Source organism: Onychomys torridus, chromosome 8 (genome assembly GCF_903995425.1).
Source record: "Onychomys torridus chromosome 8, mOncTor1.1, whole genome shotgun sequence".
Lineage (NCBI taxonomy): Eukaryota > Metazoa > Chordata > Mammalia > Rodentia > Cricetidae > Onychomys > Onychomys torridus.
The window spans coordinates 94,120,352-94,145,636 of record NC_050450.1 but is presented as its reverse complement, the minus strand read 5'-3'; the positions used below and the strand labels follow the sequence as shown (position 1 = coordinate 94,145,636).

The following is a 25,285-nucleotide window of genomic DNA, read 5'->3' as shown; positions in this document are numbered from 1 at the left end:
TAAAAAGCACACAGCCTATATTTTTCCCAAGTCATACTTTCAAAACAGATACCAATCTACTTTCCAAAGACACCTCAGACTTTGACAACATGCAGCAGAACCACTTGAGTGTTAAAGGTCTCAGAGGAAACTTTGCTCTTTTAGTTTTTTTGAGACAGGGTTTCTCTGTGTAGCCCTGGCTGTCCTGGAATTTGCCTTGTAGACCAGGACGGCCTCAAATTCACAGGGATTTGCCTGCCTCTGCCTTTGTGTTGGGATTAAAAGTGTGTGATAACACCACCCTGCAGAGGAAACATTTTTTTAAAGCAATTATTCCATAAATAACACTTAACTATGCTTGGGATTAAGTAGTTCATTCAGATCCAAGCATTTAAAAACATTTCCAGTATTTCCTTTAGAGACAACTTTGTCTTCAAAAGGATTTCTAGTTTTTGTTTTTGTTTTTTAAAGCATGGAGTTAGGGCTGGACAAATGACTTTGTATGGTGTTCTTGCAGAGAATCCACGTTCACTTTACAGCATCCACCTTTGGCAGCTCATAACTGGTTTTAACTCCAGCTCCAGAGAGGTCAGACCCCACACCCTCTTCTGGCCCCACTCCTTGGATACTGTACTCATGTGAACATTAAAAATATTTATTTTTATTATATATACATGTCTGTGAGAGTGTATGTCACATATGTGCAGATGGCTGAGGAGGCTAGAAGAGGCCATCAGATTCCTTAGAACTGGAGTTATAAATAGTTGCAAGCTTCCTAATGTAGGTGTGGGTGCTATGAACCACAGTCAGGTCCTCTGGAAGAGCAGCAAGTACTCTTAACTGCCCAGTCACTACTCCAGTTACAAAATACAATCTTTAAAACCATGAAATTGCTCACATAACTTATTAAAATTAGTGAGCAAGCCTATTTGGATTATTTTTGAGAGAGTGTCTGATCTGTAGCAGAGGCTGCCTTTCCAGTGCTGGGATTAGAACACGCACCACTAGTGGTTTCATGAAATAAATGCTGGGGATCAAACAGCAAGCTTTGTGTACAGAAGGCGAAGCACTCTACCAACTGAGTTACATCTCCAGTCCCACATTTTCTTCTTATAGCATGAAACTGTTTACAATAAGCCCTTTTGGATTTGTTTGTTTGTTTTTAGTGACAGGGCTTCTTGGTGTACCCTTGGATGTCATGTAACTCTCTGGATTCCAGGCTGGCTTTGAACTCACAGAGATCTGCCTGCCTCTGTCTCCTGAGTGCTGGGATTAAAGGTGTGTGCTACCACTGCCCAGTACCTTTTGGTTTTGAAAGAGTCTCATTCAGTAACCGAAGCTGAGCTGCAACTCACTATACGGCCTAGGCTAACCTCAAACTTTTTACTCTCCTCCTGCTTCCGCCTTGTAAGTATTGAGATTACAGTAAGCTACTTTATAGGCTATGAATGCCTCATGGAACTTCTGATCCAACCACTTAGCAGAAATTAACATCCCAAACTATGAAACTGTATCAGTTTGAAACAAAGAAAGAAATCTAATACCTCTGAATGATCAATGGGAGGAAGAGGATCAATAATTTTTTTGGAGGGTGCAATTGGATTTCCATCACTATCATATTCCAGATTGTCTTCCTCCTCCTCCTGAACCACCCCTGCAGTTGGGTTTTCTGCCATGTATCGAAAATAAGCTTCCTGCAGGAAAGCACAAGAGCATAATCAAATTCAAGTACAAGGAAAAACATTTCTACCTTTGTTGTCAGTGCACACAAAGTGTACCATAAAATTGCATAGTCTAGGGGTTGGGGATTTAGCTCAGTGGTAGAGCACTTGCCTAGCAAGTGCAAGGCCCTGGGTTCGGTCCTCAGCTCTAGGGAAAAAAAAAAAACAAACTGCATAGTCTAAACAAATACCTATCCAATAAGGATAGACTTTCACTAGCAGTGTTTTACAACAGCAGTACTCAGAATCAATGAGTAAGACAGTTAGTATTACACAATGATTTGACTTATTAAATAAAAGCCTTCTTGTTTGTGGGGACATCTCACTACCTTGCCCAGAGCTGAAGAACACATGCTTTGGTTTTATACCAATCCAAGTTTGGAAGTTGACACTGATTAGAAAGGTCACAAACCTGGAGAGGTCTATGGGTCTCACCATCTCACAACTAAACAATGGAAAAATAAAATACTAATGGACAGTTACTGATGTTCCATCTAAACTCTAAGAATCACAAACTAATACTAGAAAGAGGCAAAGGACAGCAACAGACCCCATACCACTCTATTACTGTTTTATCCCAGTAAACTTAAAATTTCGATGAAAAAAACAAACAAACAAATTGAATAAAAGTTCATTTTTTAAAAAATGTCAGTTGATCAAAAATTCCACCTTCAACATGGGGGAAAGCTATAGGAATATCTTACTAACAGGCCACAAAGGTAGAAAAGGAGGAAGTCATTTAGTGAAGCTCTAGCCTGTCCCCAGTATAGACTTTGTGGAGTAAAAATAAAAGATAGAAATACTGCATAGGAACTCACTTGGTCATCTTCTTCTTCAATGTCATCTCGAATACCCCTGGAAAAACAAGCGGAGAAACAAACTTCCCTGCAAATGTTCCACATACCCAGCTCCATACTTACAGCAGATTAGTGTTGAATTCCAAACAGTATAGGAACTCCCAACACTAACGAGAACAAAGCAGCAATAAGCATACTATAAATGATCCACCCAAAATATATGTGTGCCTGAACTCCACGAGCTAAACTTTCCCTCTTTTTCAATGAGATGATGGTACCCCTAGAAACTAATGTAAGAAGCAAAACCTTTCTTCCTGAAGACAGGTACCAAAGGAGACTAAGCTTTGTCAATATATACGACAAACATTAACACAGTTGTGTAAAGTATCACATATTAGAAAGAAAAAACCCTTCTGGATTTAGTATGCAGTAAAAAAAAAAAAAAAAAAAAAAAAAAAAAAAAATCACAACTTTATTGTTCCTGCAGCTTCTAGCTCTAGAATAATTGCTCTCAGTAAAAATCAGGTACCTTGGAGATGGGGAGAGAAAGAAAAACTGCGTTAATTCATGACTTTGGAACTAAAAGTAGTATTTCATGTGGGGAATGGAACCACTACCACCTGCTGCGTCTCTTAGTCTACTGCATAAAGTATTATTGCTTACTTCCCACGGCCATCTCTCAAATCAGACTGTCTACCCGACTTAGAGCACAGGCTATTCCTAAGGCAGCCTGCACACAACACAACAGCATAGAGAAGCCACAAGACAGCAACACAGAGCAAGCACCAAAAGATGGCTGACTCTCCACTTGGCACAGAAGCCTTGGGAGGGGCCTGGGCAGGACTGACTGCCAAACAAAGAGGTCCAAACATGTCTGGCAAAAAGGTTTTAGGAGTGTATTCAACAAAGAAAAAAGATTTCTTTTCCAGAAAATAAAGCATTCAAGTTTTAGGGTTTAGTTGCTAAAGAATAAGGTCACTCTTTAGATGAAATTAGGTTTTATTCCTAATTTTCATATGGTCTTATATCATCAAAACTTCTAAAAACTGATCACACAGGCATTAGTCTATTTAATATTATTATGAGATGAATCCAAGACAATAAACCCAAACTTTAGTAACTATACTTCCTTTACCCTGACTATAATTCATTTCCTGTTTCCTGGACAATTATTTATAACCAAATACTATTCTACTAAACAGAATGCCTTTTAGTTTTTACAAATGCAAAGACTCTGCCACCTTCATACTCAAGACACAAAGATATCTCAAGTAAAGATATTTGTGTGCTTTAATATTCTTTCCTTTATAAATTGTTTAGAATAGTCTTTTCCATACTTCAACAATTCCTATGTAACCTCTGTGAAAGTGAAGAAAACAACTTACTTTACGTTTTTTCTTTCCTTGTCCTTTTCTTCAAGTCTCTTCATGTCTCTAGCCGCCTGATCCTAAGGAAACAGAAGGCTATGTGAAATCATAAAACTAAAAGAGAAATTTTATTATGAACGGTTTATACACTGAAAAAATGTTCAGTTTTCCTTATGTGTTCTGTCACTTGCATTTTTATGTAATCTGCAGGAAGCTTTGACAAGTACTTTGCAAAGACAAACATAAAAACGTCTTTTGCTATACATGGATTTCTCAATTGTTTACTATAACACGTCATACATATGCATATAAATGCATATACTTTTTTCTTTTTTAATGTTTAACTTAGTGTTTGGTAATTTTTTAGAAAAGGAAATAACTGGCTACAGATGTCCTTAAATTTGAGCAAATCAGCCTTTCCCCAAGTGTAGCTTGATACCATTTATATCGGTTTACTAGTAGGCCTAGTTAAAAAAAAAAAAAAAAAAGGAACCCAAAAATACCAAACAGACAAAAACCAAAGGAGGGGCATGTATATTGAATTCTGGCTCTTATTTTGGAAGAATGGCTCTGAAATTAGGAGTGATTCTCCCCTTCCCCCTTTCTCTCTCTCTCTTTCTTTTTTTTAGGTCTTTCGAGGCAAAGATTTTCTATGCAGCCTAGGCTAGCCTCCACCTAGTGATGCTCCTGCTTCAGCCTGTCTAGTGCAGCAAGTGCTAGAATTATAGGCTATGCTACCATACCTGGCCCTATAATGATGCTGCCTCCCTACATCTGGCATTTTTGTTTTCTCAACCTGAGAGTGAGGTGGGACGGATGAGAATAGTTATACAGGCTAGCAGAAGATAGAAATGCTTCTAAACATTTTCCAACAATTCAGCCCTAAAGCCGGGCATAGTGGGAAACACCTTTAATCCCAGCACTTGGGAGACAGAGGTTGGTGGATCTCTGTGTGGGTTCAAGGGCAACTTGGTCTACGTAGTGAGTTCCAGGACAGCCAGGGGTATATAGAGAGACTGTCTCTCAAAAACAAAACAAAACCCCTATAATAAAAATTATCGTCATAAATACGAGTAAGGTTGAAAAATGTGTTATAAAAACTACTAAATTAGAATCTTTAGAGTGAAATTAAACATGTATAGTTATGTTTTCCATAGGCAGTTCTCATACATTTCAAAAGTGACAATGACAAATCACTGATCTAAACTGATCCTTTGTTTTATATTTGGAAATCAATGCTAAAGAATTATTTTTTTCTCAAAGCCTTTCATCATAAAGAAAATGTAAGTTTTTCCATCTTTAATTTTAATTAAATTTTATGTGTGTGTATATTTTGCCTGCATGTATGTTTGTGTACCATGTGTGTAGAGTGCATGCAGAGGCTGAAGGTGGCATTAGATCCCCTGAAACTGAAGTAGAAGAATGTGAGCTGCTATCTAAGTACTGGGAATCAAACCCAGACAGGACTCTGGAAGAGAAGACAATGCTTTCATAGTGTTGAGCCACCTATCCAGCCTTTGTATCTTGAAAGAAAAAGAAAAAGAAAGAAAGAAAGAAAGAAAGAAAGAAAGAAAGAGAGAGAGAGAGAGAGAGAGAAAGAAAGAAAGAAAGAGAGAAAGAAAGAAAGAAAGAAAAACAAAATCACTACACATACCATGGTACAATTAGCTGTTCTACAAATCAAATGTTTCCATCAAAGAGGAATTATTTTTAAAAGAAACATCACACATTACTACTTTTCAAGGCACTGAGCTGCTAAAGACAAGGCTAGGGCTATAAGACACAAATGATGTCATTACATATGAAGCAAATGATTACACTCAGAATACATTCTTTGTCTTTTTTTTTTTTTTTTCCCAAGACAGAGTTTCTCTGTGTAGCCAGGGGTTGTCTTAGAACTCATTCTGTAGACCAGACTGGCCTCAGAGATCCACCTACCTCTGCCTCCTGAATGTTGGGATTAAAGGCCTGTACCACCATGCCTTGCTTATTCTGTTTAAAGATTTATTATTATTATTATATTTATATATTATTTTATGTGTGTGAATGTTTTGCCTACATGTATGTGAGAGTACATGCTGTGCTGTACCTGGTACACATGGAGGGCAGATATGGAGATCAGATTTCTTGGAACTGGAGTTATAGACAGTTCAGAGCTGCCGTGTGAGTGCTGGGAGTTGAACCCATGTCCTCTGAAAACTAGTACGGGCTCTTCCCCATTGAGCCATCTCTCCAGTCCCATATATTCCTTTAAGCCTGTATAAATCTTTCTTTAGAACACTATCTAAAAATAAATCATCAAATACAAGTCCTAGAAAAGTTCATACACTATAGAAGTACGCATTTGACATTAGGAATTCGTATTAGACACACCCTTCAAAATCTGACAACTGATCTCTCTGTTCTTAGCTAAATAAATCTCCTAATACTTTACCAACGACTTTGTGTACTCAAAAGACTTAATCTCCAAAGAACTTCAACTATTTAAATGTCAAGCAAGAGAATCTGGCCATTCTCAGGTAATTCATTCAAAAAGAGCCAACTTACAAAACTGTAAATTAAATCTAAATTTAAACCTAAAACAAAAACAACAACAACAAAACTAAGAGCTGATTTTTCTTATAATTCATCAGTAGGATTATCAAGAAGTAACAGGGCTGGAGCGATGGCTCGGTAGTTAAGAGCACTGGCTACTCTGCTCTTCCAGAGGTCCTGAGTTCAATTCCCAGCAACCACATGGTGGTTTACAACCATCTGTAATGATAACCTACCCTCTTCTGGTGTGCAGGTGTACATGAATACAAAGCATATGTTCAAATATATAAAATAAACAGATAAATACTTTAAGAAAATGAACGAATGAGATTTTTTTTCCTGAGATATACTGCCCTGTAAGATATGTTCCTATCTGAAGAGCATGAAAAACACATGTGTATAAGCTATCTTAAACACTGCATAATCTTTCATTTTTTTTTTTTAAAGATTTATGTATTTATTATGTACACAGAAGAGGGCACCAGATCTCATTACAGATGGTTGTGAGCCACCATGTGGGTGCTGGGAATTGAACTCAGGACCTCTGGAAGAGCAGTCAGTGCTCTTAACCTCTGAGCCATCTCTCCAGCCCATAATCTTTCATTTTTAAAGTGAATTACTTAACATATTTATTCAATACCTACTGTGCTGCAAGCAAGACACATGCATTTCCTGAATAGTTTGAGAAAGTTTTGGCAAATGTCTTCAATGGTTTGTTAATTTGCAAAATACATAAGTTAGAGGCAGGAATGAATTCAAAGACAGTATGGTCTACACAGTGAGCTCCAGGACAGCAAGGACTACATAAAAAGACCTTGTCTCAAAACAAACAAAAAGCTCTGAAAGTAGAACTCAGAGACATAAAGAATATGGGGAGTAGAGGTGAATTCTGGGTTAGCTACCTACTAGAGGTTTATATTCTTTAGACATGTAAGTTGGTTTAAATTAAAAGTGAGAAATCTAAATACCTAACAGGAGACAAGCTAGCAATCAATGAATGAAGGCAGGGTAAAACACTGCACACATCCCTTGAGCGCGGCTCTTATTCGATGAGCTGTCATGGTACTAGGGTGCTATTCAGGCGTCTGCAGGAGAACAGGTATCAACGGTCTTACTCGGTTGCAGGGTTGATAAAAGTTGGGCAAAAGACACTGGAGGATATGATTTAGATATGAAGTGTTCCTAAAAAGGGCCCTATGTTGAGTTTAGTGACTAGCTGGTGGCTCTACATAGGAAGCTGGGAAACCTGAGGTGATGGACCACATGGTTGTCTTGTTTCTGGCCTCTTCCTATCTCTCTGCTTCCTGGACATCAAGATGTGAATTGTTCTGCTTCACAATGCCTTCCCCATGACAAGGAAGTGACTCCTGTGAAACTGTGAGTCAAACAGGCCTTTCTCCCCTGAATTGGCTTTCTTTAGGTATGGACCGAGTGGCATTGTCAAACCAATACAGGAGCTCATTCTCTTATTCTACTTTTTATATATTTGAAGTTTCCCATACTTTAAACAAAAAGAAAGTAAAATGTCAGAGATGAGAAGAAAATGAGAAAAGGCAAAAACCAGACACCCTAAGACATTTTAAGAAGGCAGTCACAATTTCAATTTCTATAGAGAAGTTATGAATGTTGATAATGTTGATAAACAGGAAAGAACAAAACTGCAGAATACAGAATTTCTATGTATGGAGTTCTTTAGGTTTAGCTAACTTATGAAGTATGGATTTAGTAAATGCTAGAGTCCATAAACAGTATTCTACTTAGGAATATACTAAGATTATTACAACAAAACACATATTTGAGTAACTATGTTCAAATGTTATAATTTATTCTTTCTGCCACTTACTACTGATTACCTCTGAAACAAAGCCAAAAAAAACCCCCCAAAAAACAAAAATAAATAAAAACAAAACAAAAACAAACAGGGGTTCGATCCTCAGCTCCACAAAAAAAAAAAAAAAAAAAAAAAAAAAAAAGGAAGAAGAAGAAGAAGAAAAGAAAAAGAAAAAAAAAAAACCAAAAACCAGAAGGGAACTTCTGCCTTCCGGGGCTCTCCCATTGTGCTGTAATCCTGTATTTAAGACCTCCTTCCTCCTTCAATAATCAGCATTTGGTATTCAAAACAAAACAAAACAACCCCCCCCCAAAGAGAGAACACCTGTTAACTATTTAATTTGCTCAATATTTTAATGAGTCAAGGCTGATACTTGCCTCTACTTCAGCCATAAATGCTTCCAAGGGATCATCATCACTGTCAGAATCCGCGGGCTTAGAATGGAACTGCTGGCGGGTAGGTGAGTTTTCAGCAGGAATGTAAGGTAAATCTACATTGCTGGAATCTTCTTCTTCATCTTCAAAATACCTGAAAATTAAAACAAAGACCTGTAAAGTGACTAATATAGAGACTGGAACCTTCATCTAATACAAACTTTCATTGTGGTGTATTTATACTGTTCAGAGACTTCTCAGCAGGGTTTGAAACAAATACACCAAACTCCCCACTATTATATAAAAATCTTCAGTAGTTTTAAGCTTCAATTGACTCAAACACCAAAATTATGTGTTCATGATTAGTGATTAGAACACTAACCAGAAAGAAAGCATCATTCATGGAATAACAATATAAGCAAACATACAAATACTGTATTCCTTAAAGTAAGCAAATTTGACAATAAAGCAAGCAATTCAGCAGGGGTTGGGGTGGGGGAGGGAAGGACCCCAATCCTGGAAGTTATTACTATTATTTGGGAAGCAATATTTCTTTCCTTCAATTTCTGCTGAAGAAATGACTAATTCACATCAGCTCAATTCAATCACCAAGAATGATCACTTACGCATTTTCTTCATCAAAGTTGGCCCGTTTCGATCCAATCTTGTAGAAAGAAGGAAGCTGCGGTGGAGCCGACTTTCCGAATCCCGAGGACGAGCTGGCTGCCCCGAAGGCACTGTGGGACTGCTGCGGCAGCTTGGCTTCCTCCTTTTTCCCAGCACTGATGGCAAAACCTCCAAAGCCAAATCCCCGCTTAGTACCAGGGCCACCTTTATTCCAGTTCATGATGCCAAGGACTGATATGAGGAACAAGATGCACACATATTAATGTGACTTTCTAAACAACCTCACTAACTTTCATGTCATTTCAGTGTCTACTCACAAATTTAAATTTTTTGAGGGACTGCTCAGTGAAGAGTACTTGCCTCATGTGTGCCGGAGGCCCCAGCACCACATAACCTGTAACACTGGCCTTCAGATACAACTATAACCTCAACCAGATAACTACTTTTTCCTATAATATTGAAGAAACTATTATTCATTTTATTGGGATCCCAAATAAAAAGAATGTTTTTTATTAAGTTGCCTAAAATAACTTTTTTTATTGGAGGGGGTTGCTGAAAATGCTCTGGGGCCTCTAATATGGGATAAGACATTGTAAGACAATCTCCTAGTTTGCATCTTTATCATTATTATTTGTGTGTGTGTGTGTGTGTGTGTGTGTGTGTGTGTGCGCGCGCGCAAGGATACGTAGTCATGTGCTATGGCATAAGTGTGGAGATGAGAGAACAACTCTCAGCAGGTTCTCTTCTGTCCTGTGGTATCTAGAGATCAAAACTCAATCAGGCCTCTACTAAAAAGCTATCCCAAACTAAAACTAAAAATAGTCCTCTGGTAATAACATCCAGAAGAATCAAAGAATTAAACTTCAAAGACTAGACACTATCTAAACACATTTCTGAAGGGACAGCAAATAAACCACACATGTATTTAACAACTGCCCATTAGAACACCATCCACCAAGAAATAAACTGCTTTGAGTATTCAATGGTTAAAGACTACAATGTAATGTCCTTAGCAACAACAAAATCAGTTTATTTATTTATTTATTTATTTTTAGTCTTGGCCTCAAAACACTTTAAAAACAATACAATTGGGGCTGGAGAGATGGCTCAGTGGTTAAGAGGTACTGCAATCAATTTCTAGCAACCATATGGTGGCTCACTATATGTAATGAGATCTGGCACCCTCTTCTGGCCTACAGTCATACATGCCTGCATGCAGACAAAGCACTACATATATAATAAATAAATAAATCTTTAAAAACAAAACAATATATAATAAATAAATAAATCTTTAAAAACAAAACAATATAATTTACCTAAGTTTTCGAGGAAAGCAAAAACCAAACCAAACCAACTCAAAACAACAACAAACAAACTACTCAGCAAAAAGGAACAAAATTTCAAACTACCTGAGGCTGGGCACAGTGGCACACACCTTTAGTCCCTGTACCCAGGAGGTTGTAGCAGGTGGATCTTTCTGAGTCTGAGACCAGCTAGGTCAGTCAGTGTCACATAGTGAGACTGTCTCAAAAAACCCAATACTTGCCGGGTGGTGGTGGCGCACGCCTGTAATCCCAGCACTCGGGAAGCAGAGGCAGGTGCATCTCTCTGAGTTCAAGGCCAGCCTGGTCTACAGAGCTAGTCCAGGACAGGCTCCAAAGCTACAGAGAAATCCTGTCTCAAAAAACGGAAAAACAAAACCAAACCAAACCAAACCAACACACACACACACACACACACACACACACACACACACACACCCTCCAGCAAAAGTAAGACTACTTGAAACTTCTTTTTCTAGATATAGAATTGTAATATCCTTTGGTAATTTTCATGCACGTGTATACACAAACACAAAGTCTGAGCAAAATGGAAAACAACATTGTTACTGACTCTTTACTTGATATCCTACGATCTACTGCTGGTTCATAATATGTCTTTGTAAATCTTCTTTATTTCCTTAGGACAATTTTTAAAAGCTAATTGTTTAGCCAAGGAAATATACATTCTAAGACTTTAAAATTTTATTGACTACTTACATTTACAGACATGCCTATTACACACTGAGTAAAATGAGGGCATTAAGGTGGGTGGTGTGATTCTATTTATATAAAAGCATATGCTAGATACATATATTTAGAAGGCTATCAAAATGCCAACAGCAGTTGTTTTTCTTTTTCTGCTTTGTTGTTTATTATTAATAGGGAAATCAAATGTTTATAATAGGCTCTGAAGCCAATATGAAGTTGACATTTAACATGACTGAAGAGATAAGGAACAGACTCTGTATTTTCCTGGCACTATGCCCCTTACCTACATGTCACCTCTAAGTTGTCTGACTACTATATGACATTCAGTTTAACTGGCTTGGAAGAGTACTTGAGGTTTCCATTGTCATCCTTAGATTATGTTTAGCCTCTTAGTTCAGCTGTGTATAATAAGCCCATTGAGTTTCCCAGCTGTTAGTACACCTCCATCACATAGTGCATGACCCACCTGGTCTCACTCAGCTTTTCTGTATGTGTTTTTGTCATTTCTTCATTCCCTGTTGGCCCACTCAGGTCAAAACTATGGAGGTCATAGCATATATAACAAATATTAATGAGCCAAAGAAATCACAAACCAGAAAGAGGAAGGATGAGCAAAGACTGAAAGCCTGCTGAGGAAACAAATGTATTTAGATTCTGGGCATCTGCTCAGTGGTAGGATAGAACATGTGCCTAGTATGCATGAAGCCCTGGGTTCAATCTCAGTAATGCAAAACAAAACCAAATAAAACATAATATCTTCTAACAAAGGAAGTACACTAGGTTTATTGGTGGCTGGAGAGGGGTTCCTAAGCTGATTAGAGGTGAAAGATTCAAAAGTTTTCTTGGAGATGACATTAAATTCTGAAGGAGCATTAAATTATAGATGCACCCAACAGCCATCATTTTAGAACAAATGGGGCATGTCTACAAGTCCAGTGTTCCAGAGGCCAGGTAGGAATAAGCTTGAGGCCAGCCTGGGCTACATAGCAAAACTTATCTTTTTTTTTTTTTTTTTTTGGTTTTTTGAGACAGGGTTTCTCTGTGTAGCTTTGCGCCTTTCCTGGAACTTGCTTTGTAGACCAGGCTGGCCTCGAACCCACAGAGATCCACTTGCCTCTGCCTCCTGAGTGCTGGTATTAAAGGCATGCACTACCAACGCCAGGCCAAAACTTATCTTAAAACAGAAAGAAGTAGAGAAAATTTTAATTCAAGTTAACAGGAGCCCAAATCCATCCAGAACTCAGTAGCAATCAAGTGCTGTTCCATTTGTGATTTATAATTCTTAAAATATGAAACGTGTTAACCTAGCTTACTTAGTATACTAAGAACATAGCACAGAAAAAAATTTCCAGCTAAAATAATCATTAATTCTAAATAAAAAGGGACATATTTCAGAAAGACTGCATGAGCTGGGTGGTGGTGGCATGCACCTTTAATCCCAGCACTTGGGAGGCAGAGGCCGGCACATCTCTGAGTTCAAGACCAGCCTGGTCTACAGGGTGAGTTCCAGGACAGCCAGAGCTACAGAGAAACTCTGCCTCAAAAAACCAAAAAGAAAAAGAAAAAAGAGAGACTGCATGAGAAACAGCAGGGGGAATAAATTAACAAGTTTGAAATCAATGTATTTCATCATAACAGCTTCATACATATGTCATATTTTGTTGGCTTTGGTCCCAAACAGCAGAATTTTGAACTAAGAAATGCCTGTAAAGGAGGAGAAAAAAGAAAAAGTAGTGGATCTGGACCATTTATTTAGGTATCGAAGAGAAAGAATGGACAGGACAGCATGGTCAAAGAGTGATGAGAAGAAACTGGGAGGCTTTAAAGATTGAGCAGTCTGTGCTGTCATCAGGACATGCAAAACTCAAAGAGCAATGAATGCTGGGAAAGCAAAGGAGATGCCAAAGCAAGTGACTGCAGAAGAGGACTGCAGATGAGCTAACTGATTGACATGTTTGTATCTGAGAATACTGACATAGATAAGCCAGCAGAAGGAAGGCACAGTGAGAAGAGGCAATATAAATCCAGGGTGTGTCGATATTTAGGAATAGGCAGGAGAAAAGATGCTTACATCGAGATCTGAGGAATGGAGATTAACACAGATAAGAAGGGGAAGTTCATAATGCCCTGGGTTTTACTTTGTTGTATAAAATTAAAAAAAAAAAAAAAAAAAGATAAACAGGGCAGTGGTGGAGCTCAGAGGCAGGAGGAGCTCTGTGAGTTCCAGGCCAAACAAAAACATAAACACTCTTTACTTAGGCTCTTAAAAAACAATTTGTATTTCCTAGCACAATGTTTAAAAAACCATTAACACTGATTAACCAATTCAAAAGGATAAGGATATTAAAAATTAACTATAGCACTGCTATTTTTGTGTCTGTTCAAAACACAAGTGCCCTCTTGCTAGCATGTGCGTACAAACATGCACACATGTGGTGATATATTGTGTACCCTAATAAACTTTGCCTGAAGATCAGAGGACAGAACAAGCCACTAGATTAAACACAGAGGCCAGGCAACAGTGGCACACACCTTTAATCCTATCACTGGGAGGCAGAGATCTCTGTGATTTCAAAATCACCCTGGAATACATGAGATTGACTCAGTCTAGGAGAGAGAGGCAGGCAGTGGTGGCACATACCTTTAATCCCAGTATTTGGAAGTCACAGGCCTTTAATCTCAGCATTAGGAAGGCTGAGTTGAGACAGGAAGTGATGGATGGATGGAGAAAGTATGTAAGGTGTGAGGAGACAGAACTGAAGCTTCTCAGACTGAGGAGTCCTAGAGGTAAGACGTGGCAGTGGCTTGTTCCTTTGTCTCTCTGATCTTTCAACATATACCCCAATATCTGGTTCCGGGTTTTTGTTTTTTTTTATTAAAAAACCATTTAAAATTTAAACAACATCTGGGCACAAATTCACGAAAAAGGCGCAGGCGCAGGCTGGAGGTACATGCAGCCGAGTCTCCACCATGCCTGGACAGGAGTCCCTACCCTGTTGGCTAAGTTTTTGTTGCAGTCTCTCTGCAGCAAACTCCATAGGTTTGGGCTCAAAAACCTACAGTAGTTAGGCACTTTCGCACACTTCCTCTATGCAGATGGCTGGATCTTTTGCTTCTTTCCTCTCCCAGTGGGTTTTGGCTTTCCTTGGGCCACACCATCATCTGAATCATCATTATCAGCAGATTTGTTTAGTCAGTTAAGATTTCTTAAAGAGAGGAATTAGTTAAAAGAAAGTCCCCACACACATATTAAAAAGTGGGAAACATTTTTACAATGTTTGGTCTCTGGTAATACATTAAACAGTCTGAAAAGGAACAATTAAATGAGAGGATAATAAATGTTGATGAGATTGGGCTGGAGAGATGGCTCAGAGGTTAAGAGCACTGACTGCTCTTCCAGAGGACCTGAGTTCAATTCCCAACAACCACATGGTGGCTCACAACCACCTGTATTGAAATCTGGTGCCCTCTTCTGGCCTTCAGGGACACAGGCAGACAGAACACTGTATACATAATAAATAAATAAATCTTTAAAAAAATGTTGATGAGATTTATGTAATGTCAATTATAAATACTATTTGTTTGATCATTTCGGTTTTATCATTAAAAAGCTGGTTAATATGAGTGTTAAGATAAAAGTTTTAGAAAAACTTATTAAAACAGATCATAGAGATATTCAGACCCAGACAGAAGAATTTAAAGGAGAACCAATCTCAGTATTGCATTATAAGGTTACAGAGAAACAGCCTAAGGCTTTCAAACAGCCAACCTTAATCTATCCAGTAACCTTACAGGAACTGCCAAATGATAAATATTCCCAAGACTATGTGTACAAGCTGATGGGACTCCTGTGCAAATGCTAGATTTGAGGAGATTCAAAGAAGCAATAGTCTCATATGGCATCCACTTATCTTTTGTGAAGCAGATAGATGTTAAACTCATGGTCAACTTGTAATAGAATTATCCCTCAAGACTGAAGACATTTGGTTACAGCCATCTTAGAGGCTGGTCCCCAATTACAATGGAGGACCTGGTGGAAGGATGAGGCTAAGACCATTGAACAACAAAGTAGAGCTAGAGGTATGAAAATTTCCCAAGACCAAGTTCTTGGAGAAGGCGATTATGCTGATATACAAGATAATCTTTGTATGACCACACCCTGGCTTTATGCGCATGGCAGCCTTGAATGCTTGGGATGGAATTAAAGAAGCAGGAAAGAAAATTGATCATTTACTAAAGTTATACAGGGTCCAAAAGAAACCTTCACTAATTTCTTACAAATACTGACTTCAGCAGTAAACAGAATGATACCAAATTCAGAAGCTAGGCAGATAGTCATTGAATCTCTATGCAAAAGGGTAATTAGGCTATTAATGGCCAGATCTTGGAGGAATAGATCTGAGATACAATTAATATTGAATCTCATGATCATGATGATGCTTGGATAGGACAATTGATTTCCAGAGGTTTCAAGAAAAATAGCAATGTCAGATGTTGAGGTAAACAAGGTCACCTAAAAAGGGACTGTAAACAGGGCATTCCTAGAAACAATGTTTTCTCAAGGAATAATCCCAACAGAACGCCCCTCCCTTCTGGATTATGCAGAAGGTGTGACAAAGGCACACATTGGACTAACGAACATAGATCAACAAGTGGCAGTCAGGGTAACCCTTTGCCATCGCTGGGAAACTCTCAGAGGGACCTCTCATAGGCTCCCATGTCAAATTCTGTTCAGTCCTTTCCTGTGAGTGAAAGAAACTCCTCAGAGCAATTAAAGAACCTAATACCTATTGTAAAAAAACTATACTGCTCTGAATGATGGAACATCTTTAGAAGAATAAAGCAAAAATTTAAGGACAAACCATAAATCAAAATTGATAAAGATTAGATTTGGAAACTCCCCAAAGTTAGGGTTGGGGAAAGGTTTTGTTTTTGTCTTTTCAGGAAAATAAAAACAACCATGCCGAGGAATTTAAAGACCTTTGGACAAATAAACATCCAAAGAAGGGAGAACTGCCTGGAAAAAAATTACCAAGAAAAGAATAATCTGACCTAATGCAATCTCTGAAGTTTCCAAAAAGATGGGACCCCACAACGATACCATCAGGACAATGATAACACCATTAAGCTGACCAACACCATCCAAAGATAGGCTTTGGACTACAAACTGCTCAAGACAATATTGAGATGGCTAGCTGAGATGATACAGCCTCACAGACTACTCCAACCAGGACCTGATCACAATCCTAAATTTTCTTTGTATCCCCATAAGACTACCAGCACCCCCAATCATGAGGAAATAGCCTAGAAAACTATGCCCACATTTAAAAAAAAAAAAAAAAAAAAAGGACTATGGACGTTGGTCTTTGTTTAGAGATTGGTTAAAATTGTTATTAGTCATAGTCACTCTCTAAAAGAAGAAAGAGGGATATGATATAGAAATGCATTACATAGAAATAACAGAATAAAAAGTTAATTGAATCTACTCTAAAAAGAAAAAAGGGAGAATATGAATATAAGATAAAAAGGTAGATTACTGAATCTACTTTTAAAAAGCTACCAGTCTTAAATATTTTACATTGGATTGGATTTTTGTATATTGGTACAAATTTGAGATTAATCTGTCAGAATGTTCTATGCATACATTTCTACTCTTGTTCAAGGTATACAGCTCATTTAACAATGTAACACAAATTGCTTGTCCTTGAAAGTTATTACTGCTAACTAATTAGGATATAAAGAAATGTAAGTTAGCAGTTAGTCATTACAATCAAACTTGTAGTCAGGTTAGGTATGTCATCAAGGTCAAACATATATTTTAGATAGATAGGTCATCTTCAAATACTTCAGAGATCTACAGAATATGGCATTTAAGATATTTTAATAACATATTCTTTTTTTTTTTTTTTTAATGCCTGCTCCTGGCAGCACCAATCTACTTCAGAGAAGATGATGGGCACCATCCATATGGAGTTTACTTTCTTTGTAGCAAAAGTTAGCCACTGGGCAAGAAAATGGCTTTGCCTCGACTGCTGACAGTATGTTGTCCAAAATGGGACAAGCAGGACACAAAAGAATGCTGAACTCTGCCCAAAAAAAGTAGGACAACCATTCAGAAAATCTGGCTTCACAGATCGGTCTGTCAGATATGCTAGGCCTGTAGGCCGAAGATAGATACCCTAACATTGCAGAGAAAATGGGTGACTGTCCAGGCAGCCAGCTGCTTCTGTCATTTCTCACATATTTTGGAAGTCACTTGTTTGTACTTCCTACTTACTCAGTTAATATTATTTCCTTCTTGGGTCTCTGAGGGAGTTGAAGATTAGATAATTATAGTTATAGTTTTCCTTGTTAACAAATTCAGAAAAGAAATTCACTAAGAGGTGTAAAGTGTGTAAGTTTGAAAGACATCAAAAGGTAAGTTTTTGGTTGGTAATAGAATGTGAATTAGGTACAACACTTTGGACTCACCAAAATATGGCAAATAATGGAATATTTTCTCTCAATCTGTAAAATGTTTATGGACTGGCCATTGTTAAAGTAATTCTTGACTGTATATTGTATGTACTTATTGTAATAGTTTTTCTTATATTAGTTATAACCTTTCATTATTTTAGACAAAAAAGGGGAAATGTGATTATTTTGTTGTATACTAATAAAATTTGCCTGAAGACCAAAGGACAGAACAAGCCACTAGATTAAACATAGTGGTCAGGCAGTGGTGGCACACACCTTTAATCCTAGCACTTGGGAGCAGAGATCTGTCTGGATCTCTGTGAGTTCAAAGACACCCTGGACTACATGAGACTGACTCAGTCTAGGAGGGAAACAGAGCCAGGCAGTGGTGGCACACCTTTCATCCCAGTATTTGGAAGTCACAGGCCTTTAATCTCAGCATTAGGAAGTGATGGTTTGGTGGAGAAAGGTATATAAGGCATTAGGAGAGTTCCAGTGAGACAGGAACTGAAGGCCTTTCAGGCTGAGGAGTCCTAGAGGTAAGACATGACGTGTTCCTTTGTCTCTCTGATCTTTCAGCATCTACCTCAATATCAAGCCCTGGGTTTTATTATAAGACCTTTAGAAATTTGAGCAACATACATGCAGATGCACAAACATGCACACACACCTTCCTTGATTATAATAATTGGCCTACTATACTATTCTTCCCACCAAGCTAGAAATCATGTATCAAACAGCTCTGAAATCTCACCTCTGCCTCCACAAATACTTCTCAAATTGATGACAGAAAAGTAAATGGAACCATACTAAAGTTTCAGGGCATATAATTACCATATGGCTTCCTATCCTCAGGTAAACATCACTAAAAACAAACTTAACAACAAATACAGTTTTAAAAATAGGTAAGGGGGAGCTGGGCACTGGTAGCACATGCTTTTAATCCCAGCACCTGGGGGGCACAGGTAGGGGGATGTCTGTGAGTTAGAAGAGAGCCTGGTCTGCATAGTGAGTTTCAGGACAGCCAAGGCTATACAGAGAAACCTTGTATCAAAAAACAAAAAACAAATAAAAAGGTAAGAGAAGAAGGCTTGAGAGGTGGCCCAGAAGTTAAGAGTACTTACTGCTCTTACAGAGAAGCCAGCCAGGTTTGATTCCCAGCACCACAGGGTGGCTCACAACTGTCACAACAGTTCAGGGGATCCAAATGCCCTCTTCTGGCTCTGCTGGAAGCACGCATGTACATGTGCATACATATTCATGCAGGCAAAACATTCATATACATTAAAAAATAAAAAAACAAAACCCAAAAATACTTTTTACATGGGTAAAAGACTTGAATAGATTTCTCTAAAGACAACATGTAACTGGTCAGTCAGTAAACCACATGGAAAGCAAGCCAGGCATGGTGGTGCACACTCGTAAAGTCAATACTCAAAAGGCTAAAGTAGAAGGATCTCAAATACATCACAAACAAAGGAAATGTAAATCAAAACCACAATGAGATACCATTTCATTATCAATTAGGATGGCAACTATTAAAAAACATTGGGCTATCTCATAATGCAAATCCCCCAGAAAACAGCTTTTTAAAAAGATATCCTTAGCTGGGTGTGATGGCCAATGAGATCTCTGAGTTCCAGGCCAGCCAAGAATACACAGAGACCCTGTCTCAAAAAACAGATACAAAAACAAAACAAAATCCTTGAAAGCAAAGAAACCTTTTGCTCTTGCCAAAGCAGTACTGAAAGATGCCACAAAATAAATAAGTAAAAACAGATGAGCACATCACCTACTACTTTCTGGTTGTCCCCAAGACAGTACCACTCTAGAAGCAACATAAGTATCCTTAGAAAAGTGCTCTCAAGAGAAACAAGCTTCATTATGCTATCAATTCCCCCTGCACAGTTGCCACAAGAAGACAGAAGACAATTTGTTGTATTCAGTGCGGATCATCAAGGTTGAAAGGCAACTTTACCACACCGTCTACAGACTCATCAGGCCTGATCAAGAAAAGGCATCTTCAGGTCTTTATTACACTATCAACAAAAAAGTGGAATCATCTAAATTAAGTCCATGGATTGAGGATAAAACACTGGTAAAGTGAAGGTAGCAGAGATATAGGGAAACTGGAACCGTTGCACATTGCTGGTAGAATGTAAAACGGCTGAGTAACCGGCAACTAGTGATCTTCTTTAAGAAGATCAAGAAAGGCCAACAAGATAGCTAAGCACTTGCCAAGTCTGAAAACCTTAGTTCATTCCTTGGGATCTACAAGGTGGAAAGAGAACCAACTCCTCCAAGTTGTCTTCTAAACACAATAAATATTTTAAAATTATTTTACTTTAGCTTCATATTAAATGTATGCACTTACACAACACAAAAACAAACAACAAACAAATCTATGACAGAATTAGGGAGAAAATCCACAAATATTTATTCTAGTTGGAATTCTGTCAATAAATGTTTTGGTTTTTTATTTGTTTTTTTTTTTAACTAAAAGAAGATAGAATTGGCATATAATCCAGCAATTCCACTACTGAATATACATCCCCCCAAAAAACGAAAACAAATTTCATTCACGTTCACCACAACATTAATAGCAATAGGGAAAAGGTAGCAGCCACCCAAGTGTTCACTGACAGATGAATGGTTAGACAAAATATCTTACACATAATACATACAACAGAATATTACCTGGTTTTAAAAGAAAATTCCAGACAAGCTGTACAGTTCAGTGGTGTGGCACTTGTCTAGCATATGTGAGGCCCTAGATTTCATTCCAAGCACTGAAAAAAAAGCCTTTTAAAAACTAAAACACCTAATTTGAAAAGAATAAATCCACATAGAAGAATCAACTCAAGCTAGACTTTAGTAATAGTAACCACTGCTTCATACTGACCACTACCAATTCCTGATCTGTGCTTCTCCTAACACTAAGTATATGCCTTTCTTTCTATCTTTACCTCCACTATTGCAATACTCTGTAAGAAGTCTGATCGTTATCAAGCCCCTACATTACTACTAGAGTGATCATTATAGCAAAATATATAGAGTACTTATTTTGTGCTTATTTTTTTTAGGCTCAGAGGATATAGTCATAGAATCAAAAAGCCCCCAGGGAATTCAATGTGGTCTATGAGAGGAAAAAATGAAACCATTCCATTTTACTATGAAGTGAAAGCGAGCAGGGCAAGAGGTAAGTTACTGCAGACGCAAGTCAGGATTCAGGGATAAATGCCACTTAACAGGGCAACAGGTTCCAAACTGTTTCAAGAATGTCTGTTGCGAGAAATTATTTTACTGTTTAAAATAACCCTGGACTTTCTAATTATAACCTGTTTTTATGTAAAAAAAAAAAAAAAAAAAGAATGTCTGTTGTACTGGAAAAATCATGTGATATAAGCTCCATCTATAACCAGCTCCATCTATAACCAGCAAACATTCCATAATACATAAAAAAGTGACTTTTATGTAGAGAGTATAAAATGAAGTAAAAATTAGACCAAACTGAGAACAAAATGCATTTCTACATCCTTTCGCCGAACAGCATCGTCTGCTAACCCTGTGTAACCAATGCACTCACTGTTCTACTTTGCTAAGAGACTTAGAAAACCTCTTCTTTCAGATCTTGGCCTCATACCTTCCAAATACCAATTATACTTTGGTCACTCCCTTCAAGTTGGTGGCTTTTCACAGTCAGACTGGACTCAGGCATTGAACTGTGGCAGTAATGACTTTAACCACTCACACACCACCTGGAGTTCCTGCACATGCAGTTTCAAAGACAACCAAGCAGTCTGGTAGAGCGAGCTCTTGCCACTCCTTAGAGTAAATCACCAAGTAAACCTGTTATTGACCCACTGAGGTCCTGTCCACCTGCACAGCTCATTTAAGTACCAATTTTAGAGCATCAACAAGAACGGGATTTCTTTAAAAAGTGGCATTTCTGTCAAACTCCTCTGGTCTGTAAACACCTGACACTTATTATTTGTGTTATTTCTTAATCACTATACATTTGGATAAATGAATACTTATCTTTAATCTCTCAGGTTTTTAAGAGCAAACACTTATTATTCATATGTTTCGTATACAGTCTAAAGAGGAGCTACAACTTGAGTGACGAGGATAAATGAAGATGGTACAAAGTCGTACTTGGTGTCTGGGTACCAAAATGTGATGGTTTAATAAGAAATCTTTATTCAAATTCTAGTTCTTTCACTAATAACATGAATCTCAAAGATGTTATTTAGCTCTGTGAGCTCTAGAGTTTCCATTTGCAAAATAGTGAGAATTATCATAAAACCTGAAGTAAAAAAATGAGTTAAAGGGGAAAAAAGTAGGGTGACACACGCCTATAAATTCAGTACCCAAGAGGCTGACAGGGAGGATCCTGTGAGTTAAAGACTGGGCTACACAGTGAGTTCTAGACCAACATGGTCTAAAGAGTGGGACTATCCCAAACTCAATAAATAAAAATCAAAGTAATACATTTAATGAAGCAGCATGGTAACTTGCACTCAATACACATCTACAGACATGTTTATCATTTCTCCGGAAATCAATCTCTCTACCGCTAAATTCATAATATCAGCTCTCTTAACTCAGACTCACATTTAGGTGTTACCAGCACTCAAGATATCAAGATCACCCAGTCCATGAGTGGGGTAAGTTTCATAAGACAGCTACAGGAACAGCTGGTTATTATCTACTCTACCCAATAATTTGCTTTGGGAACATCTTACACACTGTGTAGCCAGTTAGTTTCTTTAATGGTTTAATGGGAAATTGTAACACAATAGTAAACAGCTATATTCAAATTTTATTTTTGTCACCTTCTTTAAGGTAAAGCTGTACAAAAATCAAGAATTTCATCACACTGCAAACCTAGAACAGCTGAGTGCTAGGTGAGAGTTGCTTCAGAAGCACTCCTGTCCTACCGGGTTTGTTTTTCTTTCCTTTTCTTTCTCTCTCTCTGTTTTTCCAGACAGCGTTTCTCTGTGTAGCTTTGAGCCTTTCCTGGAACTCACTTGGTAGACCAGGCTGGCCTCGAACTCACAGAGACCCGCCTGGCTCTGCCTCCCGAGTGCTGGGATTAAAGGCGTGCGCACCACCACCTGGCTTCCTATCAGTTTTAATGAAACTAAGGACAACTATGAAATTGACAGAAGACAAATTTGAAGGTTATCACAATCTAAAATTACAGTGAATGGAATTGTTGCAATGTAACAGCTCCCATTCTGTGCAGAGTGCAGATATAGTCTTCAAAACAGTCTAAAAGGCCCTGGTTGTTCTGTTTTCCTCTCTCCTTCACTGGCCTTATCTCCTATAATTCCTTCATTTGCAAAATGCTACAAACACACTGTTCCTCTAACAGGACCAGCTCTGTCCCCTTCAAGGCCTTTAGGATTGCTGTTCCCTTGCTCAGAACATTCAAAGGAATGCATCCATGGGTAGACTTCCCATCATCTTTTAGCCTGCTTAAATATCATTAGTGTACCTGAAATGGCTCCCCTGACCACTCTTTTGCAAATTGAAGTTTCTCTAAGCCTCCTTTGCAGGTACAGGTTATCCTGTAACATAGTGTAACATAATTTTTTCTCTTATTGCTCATCAAAAAGTTTCATAAGGGGACTGGTGAAATGGTTTGGAGGGTAAAGGTGCTTGACACCAAGCCGGATCTGAGTTCGAGCCTCAGGACCCACGGGTTGGCCTCTGACCTCTACAGAAGGGTATGGTATACATACATACATAAATATGTGTAAAAAAATGTATTTAAAGTCAGGCAGTGTTGGTGCACGCCTTTAACCCAGCACTTGGGAGGCAGAGGCAGGCGGATCTCTGTGAGTTCGAGGCCAGCCTGGTCTACAAATCAAGATGCAGGAAAGGCGCAAAGCTACACACAGAAACCCTGTCTCGAGAAAAAAAAAAAAAAAAAAGTATTTAAAAAAAAAATATCATGAGCGCAGGGGGTCACAGAGTTATTAATACTTAAGCAGTGCAAGAGAGAACAGGCACAGAGGCAACAATTAAATTTGTTTTAATGCATCACATTAGGCCATGTAATTCTTCTAGGTAAAGGAAAATAATATTTTCACCATTAGAAGAATAAATGTATCAAACACTTACTGCTTACGTCCTACCTGCCCGGTACAGGACTGGGCTCTACAAAGTTTAAGCAAATTATAACATAGTCCCTGCCGTTCAGAAGGTATGTGTAGGGGATAATAGAGAAATACCACTTATTAAAAAATAAAAACACGTAGGGAAGCCACAGGAAACCGACACGGCAGCCTAAAGGAGTAGGGGCAAAGAGAGAAAACGCTAAAATGACAGAAAAGCTTACACACGCCTCTCAACTCTGACTAGTATAATTTGTCACTACGGTTCTGGGACCTGCTTGTAATCCGTATATATTATTTACTCACATCAGGTAGGTCGCAAAAAGTTTGTAACTATGGTGATGCCAATCACGATCTACTCAAGGTTTCACAAAGATCAATGACTTCTACAGCCTTCTATGTCAACTTCCGCTACCGAGAACCCCCTATTTGTGGGCCTGCGGGCTCAACACCTAACTCCGGGGATCCTCCTCCTCCTCCCACTGGCGCTCACAGCCTAGGCGCCCAGCACCCTGAAAATCCCTTCCTGTGGCCCAGCAGGCACCGCCTCCGGAAAGCCGCCAAGTGGGCCCCGATCAGACGTGCGAGGAGCCGAGCCGCGGGAAGGCAACGCAGCTCGGGAGGGCCTCCCTCGGGGCTCCAGCCGGCGCACCTGTCTCTCCCCGGACCCCCGCAGCCGCCCGGGGGCCGAGGCTCCGCCGATTCTTTGTTAAGCGAGGCCGCGGTTCCTCCGCCCTCGCCAGGCCCCAGTTACCTCCCGTGCCCCCGGCGCTAGCGGCCCCGCGTCTGGAAAGCCCTTCCCACAAACCTGCTGCTGCGGCTCCAGATGCTGCTGCGACTACGGTCGGCGCGAAAGAACCCCACGGCCCTGAGTACGCGCGGAGCGGGGCCGCGTCCAGCAGCGCTCCTCCTCCGCCCCCTTCGCCGCCGCCTCTCGGCCCGTTGCTGACTGGAGGGGGAGGGGGACGCGCTTCTGACATGCGCGAGCCGAAGGGTGTGGCTTGGGGCTACGGCTCCCGAAAGGCGCCAATTACGCCCGCCCTTCAGATTCCGGCACACGTCATAGGCGCGTCACACACTCTGGACAGGCGCCTGGTTCTGGATGGAGACTGGTTATGGACCACGTTAAGAGAGCAGATCTGGGCCGAGCGGTGGTGGCTTTGAGTCCCAGCACTCAGGAGGCAGAGGCAGGAGGATCTCTATGGGTTCCAGGCTAGCCTGGGCTGCAGAGCGAGTTCCAGGACAGGCTCCAGCTACACAGAGAAACCCTGTCTTGGGAGAAAAAAAAAAAATAGATCTGGGATGAAAAGAACGGAAGTGACAAGGAACTGCTCAAAAAAAAAAATCCAAGATCAAAGGAAGTTGACCCGAAATTTTATTTACATAAGAACGTCGACCCTCCCTTAGCTCCTGTCCCTGGCTACATTTCCCTTCACGCCTCTGACC

General features: G+C 39.2%; 1 protein-coding gene across 1 annotated transcript in view; it reads right to left on the bottom strand.

Annotated features, from left to right (window-relative positions):
* Window positions 1-24,797, bottom strand: part of Ddx42 (DEAD-box helicase 42) — a 42,834-nt gene extending 18,037 nt beyond the window's left edge. The window contains exons 1-6 of the mRNA XM_036195480.1: window positions 24,648-24,797; window positions 9,231-9,462; window positions 8,608-8,758; window positions 3,883-3,944; window positions 2,519-2,555; window positions 1,524-1,673 (exon numbers count right to left, since the gene is read on the bottom strand). Of these exons, the coding sequence (XP_036051373.1) occupies window positions 1,524-1,673; window positions 2,519-2,555; window positions 3,883-3,944; window positions 8,608-8,758; window positions 9,231-9,451 (621 nt within the window). The 5' untranslated portion in view covers window positions 9,452-9,462; window positions 24,648-24,797. The remainder of the gene's footprint in view (window positions 1-1,523; window positions 1,674-2,518; window positions 2,556-3,882; window positions 3,945-8,607; window positions 8,759-9,230; window positions 9,463-24,647) is intronic.
* Window positions 24,798-25,285: the final 488 nt, after the last annotated feature.